The sequence below is a fragment of the Thermobia domestica genome, chromosome 9 (assembly GCF_964235325.1).
Source record: "Thermobia domestica chromosome 9, izTheDome1.hap1.1, whole genome shotgun sequence".
Lineage (NCBI taxonomy): Eukaryota > Metazoa > Arthropoda > Insecta > Zygentoma > Lepismatidae > Thermobia > Thermobia domestica.
In genome coordinates, this window is record NC_137462.1 from 59,905,642 (window position 1) to 59,918,118 (window position 12,477).

At 38.2% G+C, this 12,477-nt stretch overlaps 1 protein-coding gene across 1 annotated transcript in view; it reads right to left on the bottom strand.

The window, feature by feature from the left end:
• LOC145660827 (multicopper oxidase 3-like) overlaps window positions 1-6,935 on the bottom strand; it is a 46,418-nt gene extending 39,483 nt beyond the window's left edge. Inside the window, exons 1-2 of the mRNA XM_081726246.1 lie at window positions 6,548-6,935; window positions 2,053-2,182 (exon numbers count right to left, since the gene is read on the bottom strand). Coding sequence (XP_081582372.1) covers window positions 2,053-2,182; window positions 6,548-6,641 — 224 coding nt within the window. The 5' untranslated portion in view covers window positions 6,642-6,935. The remainder of the gene's footprint in view (window positions 1-2,052; window positions 2,183-6,547) is intronic.
• Between the last annotated feature and the right edge of the window lie 5,542 nt (window positions 6,936-12,477).

A 12,477-nucleotide genomic window follows, 5' to 3' on the forward strand; every position in this document is an offset into this window, starting at 1 on the left:
TTGTTACTTGGCCTTACAAGAAGTTTGGACATAACTTTGCACATCATCCTGAATATGATGTATATCGTACGCCAGCAATTGAATTCATCCGATCTTGACCAAACTTGGCATGATGGTAGTCCTTGAAGAGCTTAGTATCCATAAGAAATAGCAGGCAGGTGAGCCTGATAATTGTGTAGATATTTTATTCTCGAGTTATGGACCACCGAAGTTGAACTTTTGAGTTAGTCCAATTTTAGCAAAAGAAATCTACAATTGCTGTATGAGCAAAAATACGAGAGTAATCCGAAAAGTAAAGTCTCGTACTTTTTTAGAAATGCAAAGAAACGTAATAATTTTTATACTGTTTTCAAGGCTGTATATTTATATATTTTTCTACATAATCGACATTTTTGTATATGCATTTCTGTAGGCGCTGTGATAGTTTTTGTATACCCATGTAATACCAGCTCTTCGTCATGTGTTTGCAAAAGCGTTGAGCCTAATTTTTCACCTTGTTGCCGTTGCTGAAGCGCGTTCCGGACAAATGCTCTTTCAGCTTAAGAAACAAGTGCTACTCACTACTTTGCTCAATCTTCATGACTGTCTGGTCGGAAATTGGCGGTTTCCGATCCTTTCTTTATCGTGGATTACAACACGGTCAGCTGCAATCTCCTTGCACCACTTACGGACGTTTTTAACATTCATGAACAAATCGCATAAACGTTCTTCAATGAGCCATGAATTTCAGATTTTTTTATTGCCTTTTGTGTTCGAAAATCGAGTAACTGCGCGAACTATGAGACTGAGCTTTCTAGCGAGGCGAGTACAAAATTATTTTAAAGTGGAGGAAACAAGCACAACAGTGCTGCCAACAGCTACTCAAACAGCCAGTTTCCCTGCGTCCCCAGCGCTTTGGAGACATTACTTATGGGATTACCCTCGTACACGGAACACACCTGCTGTTATTAAACAGTAATGCGAGATACGAGAAATATAAGGCGGTTGATTAGATAAAAAAAAATACAATTACATTAATTTTTCAATTACAATTACATCAAAAGTGTTCAATTACATTAATCTTTGCTTTAAAAATCAATGAAAGAGATCTTTTTTCGAATTATCCGCACATTGAGCTCGTAACTTGAGTTGATTTTGAGTTTAACGTCCCTTTCAGCAGCGAGGCTATATGAGACGGGACCTACTGATTAACGTGGAGTTCAAACCACATGAGCTCCCGCAGGGAATCGAACCCGGGTCTTCCACGCCAAAGACGCTTACGCTTAACCGCTTAGCCACAAGGGAGCTCCTGAGCTCGAAACGTTTCAACGAAGTGTATGATTAATTGAAAAATCTGTCCAAGCATGCAATAAATTAATTGGGCGAGGGATTTTACTTCTGTATGCGAATTTTAAAGCATGACGTTCTAAAATTTGGCACCTGTTAATGAAACTCAACACCAGCGTCACCATCCACTGTATTCCGCTATAGATTGTTTCTGCTGCAGGTTGTTAAAATCAATTAGGAAAACGTAAAAGCAAATCGCAAAAGAGACTTTTGAAAACAAAGGGGTTGTCAATATACTAATGTATGAATATAAAGTTTATTATGAAAATTGCTACAAAATTAATAGTACACACGGGCGCAGGTCCTATGGGAAGGGGCAAGAGGTTGAAGTTTGTTTGGTCCTCTTATTAGTATTATGATTCTCATTGATGTCTTATTAGACGACATTTAACAACCAAATATACACTTAGACGCTCTCCAAAGTTATTCTGAAATCGACGCCACTGATACGTAAACAATTATACTTTAAAATGTGTAACCAATTTATGATGTTATCTACCATCTGTTAAGCACTATTATTTAAAACTCTTATAACTGCAATGCATTTTTCATAGAGTGCAGTTATACGATATGTAGACTTACTCATTTGCACTGTAAAAAGTCAGCAACGAAAATAGTATTTATAAATTGACGATTTTGCTTTAAGTTTATGCTTTCTTGTTACTTTTAAAATTATTATTATTATTATTATTTTTTAAAAAAGTAGATAAACTGCTATTAACTTACTGATTCATGGTTGGGTAAAATTCAAGATTAAACTTGAAATAGCAGATTCTGGGAAATCTTCGTTTTCTGCATGGACGTTGACAGTTTCCAAACAGTGAAGCGAATGCTAAGCGTTCTTCTATTTCCCCATCTGTTAGGAAAGAAAAAAAGTAAATCAACAAATAACACGAAACTAGATGACCCCCCCCCCAAAAAAAAAATCTTAACAATTTTAATGTTTATTGTTTGAGTTCTTTTATTACTAAATAGCAAGCGTTCAAGCCGAGTTTATGTTACTCGGATCCTACATTCAGTTTTAGGTCTACGGCTCAAATAGGCTCAATGCAATGGCGTAACTAAAAGCTTGGGGGCCACCCCGCAGACAGCGTGGAGTGGGGCCCCTTTTCTACGTCCCACTTCAAGATTTGGGGCCCCCCTGATGGCTTGGGCCCTCCTGCGATGCGGGGTCTGAAGGCCCCTTATTTACGCCTTTGGCTCAATGCTGGTAAAAGGGACCTTAAGCTCAAAACAAGTCAAAAACCAAAATGTTTATTTCAATTTCATTTCATTCTTGATATAATATATTAAGGATTTGATTTCATCAGAGATAATCACAAATGATGGGAAAGTTTCGTTTACATGAAGGGTATTATATAGTCCTAATTATTCTTAAAGTTCTATACCAAATCATCTTTGACATGTTTTGTAAATGGGTAAACAGTTCAAAGTTCTGTGGCCGTGGTAGCTCAGTAGGAGAGTGCTCACTTTTGGTGTGTGGAATACTTCTCTTATCAAGTGAGTTTAGCGGTGGACTAACGTCGTGTGTGTGTTTTCTACGTGTTCATCTTCCAGCATTCCATTCATATGATCATAATCAGCGTTTTCCCTAGACTCGGTGAACTTTCTCTTGCTTGCGTGGTTAGCATATGTGTTTTTCGAGTCAGAGACCGAGATTCGGTTCCCAACAAAAGCGTTCGGATCTGACGTTAAGCTTTAGGTCCCCATTTCATGCAGATTGGTGTTGAAAGAGACGATAAAATTTCCAAAGCCAATCAACCTTAGTCCTGAAGTATACTGGTGGGACGTTAAGAATACAGAAGTAAAAAGTTCTAGTTCTATGATAGTGACTATATCAATATCCATGAATAGCTAAATCATAGTTAAGTACAAAAAGTGACTTGTGTGTGTCTTTGACGGAACTCTTCATATGTTGATTAAGCTGAACTGATGTGATTGATTTATCGATTGAAAACAGTATTTTTCCAACTCTGTATAGGAAGCATTGTTCTTTCAAAACAGAAAAGCTTTCTGCAACTTTCTTTCAGATTTCTTGATGGTTAGATTAAAAGTATTTATTAACAATAAGAAGAACAGTGTATATACACTTACCAGCCAAATTACTATCACCACCCGCTACTTTTTGAATGAAATAGTTGGTGTGACGTAAGAGTCACGGGGCATAGCAGAACCGCTCGATAGACGGTACCAGAGACCTCACTCCATTAGTCACCGTGTTATTGTGCAAAGTTGGGTGATTTATCCGAGTTTGATAGCGTTCAGATTGTCACGGTCAGGCGATTGAGAGCGAACATCTCGGAAACAACACAACTTGTCGGGTGGCCGCAAACTGCTGAGGTTAGAGTCTTCCAAAGTTGGGAAAAGGAGAAAGAAACAAGAACAAAATGACAAGGCATGGGGATCCCACCTCTCATTAAAGATGTCGGAAGTCGTAGACTTCTGAGGTTGATAAAACAAGCTATTACGCAAACTATGGTACAATTAACAGCATGCTTTAACAGTGGACAAAGCGCAAGTGTATCTGAGCACATAGCTCACCAAACGCTGTTAGATATATCCACACGTTTACCAAAGTTAACCACACAGCATCGTCGATTACAACTGGAATAGACTCGTGGCATCTTCATTGGAAAACCGATTGCATGATCCAACGAATCACGAATCTCATCGATAACCGGTGAGAATCTGTCGTTTTCAACGAAACAGCTGCTCGAGACATGCATAATTGGATAGCGACAGCCTCGTAGTGGTTCCATCATGATTTGGGGGACTTTCAAATGGTCATCCATGGTTCGAATAGTGTATGTGGATGGCATCATGGCGGCTTCTAGCTATCAGCAGGTCATTGCTGATCAAGTATCTATACCATTCTTGTCGGCCATGTTGTGAGCTGTTAATGTCATTTTTCAGCAGGGCAACATTCTTTGTCACAAAGTCAAGTTGTGCTGCAGTGGTTCAAGAAGCACAGTAGTGAATTTCAGTTGCTTATGGCCTCCAAAATCACACAATTTTAACCCAATGAAACACCTTCGGGATGACATTGAAGGTGATATCCTAGTTCGTAGGCTCCCTCCGCGAAATTTCCGGAAATTTAGTGACTTGCGTCTGTAGATATGGTGCGCCATGCCTCCAGCCACCCACCAAGGACTCATTGCTTCCATGCCAAATTACATTGCCGCTGTCTTGCGAGCCAAAGATGGACGTGCCAAATATTAGGTAGGGGTCATGTTTTGGCTGGCGAGTGTATATGTTCCGCTAAAATTGCTCAATATCTTTTTTTTTTCATTTTAGAAAATAAAATCTAATCAATATAAATACGAATATCTATTTCATAAATAAGATACCTTATATTGTGAGCTATAATTTGCATATAACATGCACTACTTTTTCAAAGAGTAGTTAGGTGTCTATCTTAACATATCCTGGTTTCCTTTAGTGTGAAATACAAGTACTTCGTTGAGCTATCATATACTATAATCATAGCAGCCAGTATATTGGAAATAATCCATAAATTGAGGAAAGACTATATTGGCAAAAGTTCTATATCTCTTCATTCTTTAACGCGGGTGTTAGTTCGTTTGACCACAGGCATTGGGTAAGTCTGCCTGACATTGATAGGGCTTTCAACCTCAAGTGTTCGATAGAGTTCAAGTTAGTGCTTTGAGAAGGCCAACCTAGTTAGCGAACATAACAGTACCTAAAAGTAAGTGCAACATTGCACATTTATCGTCTTGGAAAAAATTAAATCTGTACTGAAAACCTGCATATCTGGTAGATATTACTGTCGATACCGTAGATATACTGTGAACAACCACTCATGATTCAAAGTTATGGTAAACATTGATTCCTCCACCATTTATTTTATATTTCGTGGTTGACGGTATGTTCTCTAGCAATAATTGTCTACAAGAGATGTCTTACATTCACAAATGTTCATTGGAACAGAAACAGTGTGATTTTTTAATAATTACCTTATTTCACTGTATAAGTACCGGAAACTAGATTGGATTGCATGATTTAAAGTTTAAATGCTCGCCTCTGTAGAAATATTCAAGAGTGTATGTAAACTTACACTTCTGATCCGACCAGAAACTGATAACAGATGCTGATGATTGACTGATTGTTTTGAACCTTCCGTTGTATTATGTATCAGTATCTAAGTGAAATTTCTGCTAGAAATGAAACATTCCAACAATGTCTTCCGCTTATCTCGCTTTTCGTCTTCTTTTAAATCTTTTCTCCAGTTAGTTGGGGTCCGCTTTTCGGATCGCTGTTCACCACCTGTTCCATCTTATGTCATATCCACTGTGACCCCGTACTGGACCATATTGTTCTTAATAAATCTTCTTTGGCCGGCCTCAGCTCGTTTAGCATTCCGTTCTATACCATCCACTCGGTCAGCTACATATTCCAAAGGTTATCTTTATACATGCCCTAATAATGTGAGTCTACTTTCTTTCAGTTTTTCTACTATTGGTCTCACTTTGCCGGATTTTTAAATTTTGTCCTTCCGCGTCACTCCACACATCACCGCAGCATCTTCATCTAAAGAACTTTCATTCAACTTTTGTTTCTCTCTCTTCTTTGTTGTCCAACATTCCACTCCATATAATATGGCAGGTCTCACTACTGTTTTGTAAACCTTTTCTTTAAGGCGTATTTGTACCTTAGGATCACATAATACTCCTCCCTCTTTTTCTCCATTTTGTCCAGCCGCTGCTAGTTCTGTTATTTTCATCTTCTTCTATTCCTGCATTTTCCTGCAGCCACAGAATAAATGCCAAAGGCAGTTTTAGTTTGTTGAACTTTGTAGTCATCTTCCTAGTTGTGATGTCATGCATACTACACTAATAATAATAATAATAATAATAATAATAATAATAATAATAATAATAATAATAATAATAATAATAATAATAATAATAATAATAATAATAATAATAATAATATCATTTCCCTACTCTATGAACTCTGCACCTCGCGGCATTGTACTCTGAACTTGGTCTCTGTACCTCCTAAACATTAGTTGCAGCGCACAAATCACTAGTTACGTTGGAGGTGACTAATTTCTCTATCGTAGTGTCTCGTTACTTTTAGGCGTAACGTAAAGGAATTTAAATAGCAAATTCTCGTCTTAATGGTTTCGTTCCGACAATTGTATTAAAAAAATATTCCTTCTCTAATAGTAATTTTTAAAAATAATTATTATTTTACTTACCAATATTTGTTTTGTTCTCTGCTTCCACATTAGACAAAATAAGTAGCTGGAAACACACACAGTAGAAGAATCCGAAAATCGAATAAAAATACATTGTTTGAGCATAAAATCTGAAGGAAAGCAACTTTCTTTTACCAAATTGACAAACCTAAGCAAAATATAAACACATGAACTTGAGCTAAACTTATGAAGACTAGAATTGGTTGAATGCACTTGACTATAATATTGCAAACACTATTGCATAGGTACGTGGTTCAGGAATCTTTATATATAGTCTAATGGACAATGAACTTGTTCTTATTTGTGTCCACATATATAATGCTAGGACAATATGCCATGCTCTTGAACATTTTTTAATCCTTAGTTTATGTAAAGTAAGTATGCTTGTCTGGATCTCTCCCATTATATAAGTATCTTTCTTCTCAATGTCCGAAGACAGAACGTGAGTTCGTGTACATAACAGATGTAAACTAACTGCATTGGATACATTTTCTTTCGTTTCTTTTTTTATCTTGATAAGGTCAATGTTAACGCAATGTTCGTTGACACTATTTGCTTTGTCTCTCTGGCATGAGGTTATTGGCTAATTGGAGGAAAAAAGGAAAAGATAATTACAGAATTTTATGTGTGTGTATGGATTTGAGAACAGGGGAGTCAGGAGAACGATTAACTTTTATAGGTATTAGATCTCACTAAGAGGACAATATTTTAAAAGAAATTTCCTAACTTAAAATGGAATGAGGAAAGTACGTTAAGTGATAAAAAGAGAAACTATTGGTGGAGAATTTTTGTACGTAATATAGGAAACATGCAAAATCATTGAACCTGCAAAAGGAAAACATTTTCGTCATAAATATCCTAAAACAGAAAAAATATCAACAAATCAAAATTTCAAACAATATGTTATATAATTAATTTATTATGTATAGAATAGAGCGACTGTTTTTTCTTGGAAGTATGGAAGCTCAGTGGTAGTGAGCTTAACTCTGGTGTGTGGGGTCCCTGATTCGATTCCCATCTAAGTAAGTTGGTGGTTGTACTCGTGGGTTCTATATGGGGTACTTCCATTTCCTCCCACTTTCTCATTCCACTATTTTTTCCATAATCATTCACTTGCTTTAATTATCGTCTCCCTTAAGTATCAGTCTAACGGGCATAATTATGGGACGTTAAACTCAAAGAATTTTTGTTTTTTTCTACTAGTACTGAATCTAGTAATAAATATACAGTATTTTAAATTTAGAGGAGTTGGAACACTTTAGGAACACTAAAAGTAGAACGTTTGTTGAGGATCAAATGTGACCTCTACACATAAAAGAACAAGTCCTCACTGACAGATTGATTAACGCCTAGGCCAAACCGCTTAAGTTACTAACTTAAAATTTGGACAGGGCATATAGGGTTTGTGATGTAAGGACCCATTAAAGAAGCAGTTGTAGAAATTTAATAAGAAAGGGATTGAGGGAAGAGGGGTGGCAATTATTATCTTAAAATGCTCATACGATCTCGGAATCTCTGAAAGTTAGAGACATGAAATTTGGTATATAGGATTTTGATTTAAAATAATTATATACATGTCTTTCAGCGTTCTTTAAATATTTGACCTGGAAGGAATATTGGGGTGACAAGGAAAAATTATAGAATTACAATTATTACAATAAGATATTCATATCTCGGAATTTCTTACAGTTAGATATATGAAATTCGACACTTGAGAGGGGGGCGCGGTGGCTCAGTGGTAGAGCGTTCACCTCTGGTGCTTGGGGTCCCGGGTTCGATCCCAGCCTCCGCCAAGTGAACTTTGTGGTGGACAAACACCGTGCTCGTGGGTTTTCTCGGGGTTCTCCCGTTTCCTCCCACTTTCTTCATTCCACCATTTCACTCATCTCTCATTATCACCGTCTCCTTTAGCCTAACCGGCATAACCGTGGGACGTAAAACTTAAAGATTTAATTTTTTTCGACACTTGAGCTCCTCACACAGAGAAAAATCCGTTCTCCGGACAGCGGTATATTGTACAAATATACGTTATCCTCTTGCTTACTACAGAAATCAGTACGGAGCACACGTTATCCATATGCTACATAGGCACTGCCCTTCGATGTTACATGATGCCGTTGCAGGATGTCTGACATGTAACAGTTTTCCGTAGTTCACATGCATATACTTATGTTACATTCCTCAGCTGTATGTTATATACGTATATTTGTATGTGAGATGCTGACCGTCTATATTGTTTCATACGGAAAGTACGTATTGATGGAACACTTATACAGAAAGTATTATAAAACATGCGTTTTCAGTTATACGTCTGCTGTACGTTAAGTCCAAAAACTACAGGAATTATGCATGTAACCTATCTTTTTAAGTATGTCACCTACAATTTTTTTTCTCAGTGCACTTAAAACAATTAGACACGTGTTTCGAGTTTTTTTATTTGCCCTACAGTGGACGAAAAAAGGTGGGAAAAAGGGCGGGGCTACAATTATTAGAATTGGATAGTCATACCTCGAAATTCGTTAAGGTTAGAGGCTTGAAATTTGGTATTTAGATTTTTCATTCAAAATAAGTAAAGACGTTTTAGCGTTTTTCGACATTTCCTCTACAAGTGAACAAAAAAAGGGGGAAAAGAGTTGAGGTTGCGATTGTTAAAATAAGATAGTCATATCTCGAAATCCCTTAAGGTTAAAGGGACGAAAATGGGTATTGAGGTTTTTAATTTAAAATAATTAAAGATGTGTTTCAAACTTTTTTGATTTTATCCCTTTAGAAGGGAAGTAAAAATGGTGGAGGTTACAATAGTTAAAATTACGTGGCCATATCTCAAAATCCCTTAACAGTAGAGATACGTTAATTAAAGACATTTAAGCATTTTTTGATGTTTCCTTTAGATAGGAAGAAAAAGGTACGAAGATTGGATTTGATTTGAATTTAGCATTCTGTTCAAGCAGCGAAATTAAATGAAACGTAGAATTACAGCTTAACGTGGGTTTCGAACCTCATTAGCTTCCTCCACTGGGAATTGAACCCGTGTCTTCCACGCCAAAATCGTGTACGCTATCCACTCTACATAGTCATGAGGTAGCTCAAATGGTGGAAAGAAAATGGGGTGCGGGATGCAATTGTTATAATAAGATGGCAATATTTCGAAATTCCTTAAGATTAGACATGTTAGGATACGGGGGGTGTGATGCCATAAGCAGAGCAAATGCAGGGGTCTGGGAGCGACCGACTCTCTATATACAGAGTGTTTTAGAACAACATCGACAACGTTTGGGAGGTGATTCCCGACACCAAGATAAGACAAAAAGTATAGACCAACCTGGGTGCACAAATGCTTCCTTTCGGAGTTACAGGCTGCCGAAAACATCAAAAATGAACTTTAATGTTCCATAGCTCTAATACTATGGGACCTACCGTAGTCGGGTTAAGATTTCACTTAAGAACTAGTTTGTGTCCTATCCAAATATCCATGTACGAGAATCCTGCTGTACTTCTGCAACAGTTTTTATAGAGATAGTTGGCGAGTACTTCAAATTATATGCCCTTAGCCAAACTCCCTCTCTAAAAATTGTTGTGTGACTACCGTAGAATTCCGAAACATGTATTTTTGGATATAAATCCTATAACTCCGAAAGGAAGATTTGTGCACCCAGGAAGGTCTATACTTTTTGTCTTATCTTGGTGTCAGGAATCGCCTCCCAAGCGTTGTCGGTGTTGTTTTGAAACACCCTATATAAAATAAGTCCTGCATGACAGTGTCTGATCAACGCCTAGGTCAGACTGCTGAAGCTATAAACTTGAAATTTGTACAGTGTGTAGCATTTTCGACGTGAGGCACCACTAAGGGAGAAGTTTTGGAAATTCGACGTGGAAAGGGGATGGCAGTTACTATAAAAAAGTTGTCCATATCTGGGAGTCCTTTAAATTCAGGGTCACAAAATTCGGTATTTAGACTTTTCATTTTAAAATAAGCCTTTCATTTTAACGTACCACGATTTTGCCTGTTAGGCTAAGGGAATCGATGATTAAGGCAAGTGAATGATGATGGAAGAATTAGTTTAATAAGAAAGTGGGGGGAAACGGAAGAACCCCTAGAAAACCGAAGGGCACGTTGTTGTCCACCACAAAATTACTTGGCCCGGGATCGAACCAGGATCCACATGCACCAAGAAAAATCTCTCTATCACCACTGGCGCAAATCCCGGGGGGGACGAGGTGGACATGTCCCCTCCAATGTTGGACCTGGGGGGACAGTCCCCCCCAATAATCTGACTTAAAAAGTGCTTTTTGGGATAGCTTGATGATTTGTGTCCGACTGCAACAAAGGAATGTAAGATAAAATTGATTTCTCTTGGCTTTTCCATTTTTAAAAAGAATCGTAATCTGTAGTATTTCAAACTGAACTTCGTGCTGTAGTGCGTTTAGTAGTCTCATCGATATATATTAATTCCACTTCCACTACTTGGGCACAAATTGCAATACATGCCAGACACTAGCGTGCGCAGGACATTGGGAATGTGGGTGCCAGATCTAAAGTGCCACCATATGGAATGTCGTCCTCCCCCCCTTTCCCCTAAGAAAAGATAGCATCATTACATCCGACGCTGCGTCGGCGACACACGGCACACATGCAGACGGGAAATAATTAACACGTAATCTCTTCTCAGTTTGTAATAATTCTACATAAAAAAAAGTTTGTCTAATGGGGGTGCCAAAGGCACCCATGGCACCCACGTTGCGCACTTCTGTGATGCCAGAGGAGGATATACCCCTCTCCTCCTGCTGAAAAATTGTCTCAGCTGTAGGTACGGGCACAAATTCCGGGGAATGGGGATACATGTCCCCCACCAACATTGGAACTGGAGGCTCTTCCAATAATCCGATTTGAAAAGTGCTTTTTGCAGAAAAGTGTGATGATTTGTGTCCGATTGCCACAAAGGAAAGTGAGATGAAATTTGTTTCTCTTGGCTTTTTCATTTTTAATAAAAATGAAGGCGTGTGACTGTGCGTGACATAACCTGATATGAAATCTTCTCTCCTTTTCTCCCTTAGGCCCTAGCACACGAAGAATATACAGACTATCCAATGTCAGTAGAACCCATCTTTTCAGTAAATGTGAATTTTATTTATCAGCCTAGGCATCTACTCATTCTTCCTAAGCTAACTAACTCTATGGCCTATGGAACCCAGAGGTTCAATGCCTCGTTCACAAAAGCTCTCCATTGACTTCTATCTTTAGCCAACTAGATCCAGTTTCTACTTTGTATTCCTATTTTTGCGAGATCCATCTTAATATTGTCTTCCCATCTGCATCTAGGTCTTCCTAATGGTCTTTTCCGATTGGTCTTACCGCTAACACTTTGAAAGCGATCCTACTTTCTTCCATCCTGGCTACATGACCTGCCCACCTAAGCCTCCTAGACTTGATGGGTTACATGCGTAGGATCGAAACTGCGTAGCATCGAAACTGCGTACGATCGAAACTGCGTACGACCGAAACTGCGTACGACCGAAACTGCGTACGATCGAAACTGCGTACGATCGAAACTGCGTACGATCGAAACTAAAACCGGCGTAGGATCGAAAACAGATAAGGTCTTATGATCGAACAATAAAAAAACAATTATTTTATAATCACAGAATATTAAGTAATAGTATTTTTTTTGAAGTTATATAGGGAAAAATCGGAGTAGGATCAAAACTGTATACGACCGAAACTGCGTAGCGTCGAAACTGCGTAGGATCGAAACTGCGTACGGTCGAAACTGCGTACGATCGAAACTGCGTAGCGTCGAAACTGCGTAGGATCGAAACTGCGTACGATCGCAACTGCGTACGGTCGAAACTGCGTACGATCGAAAGTGCATAGATACGAAACTGAGAAATAAAATAGTGACAAATATAATTAAATAATCATACAGGGGTGT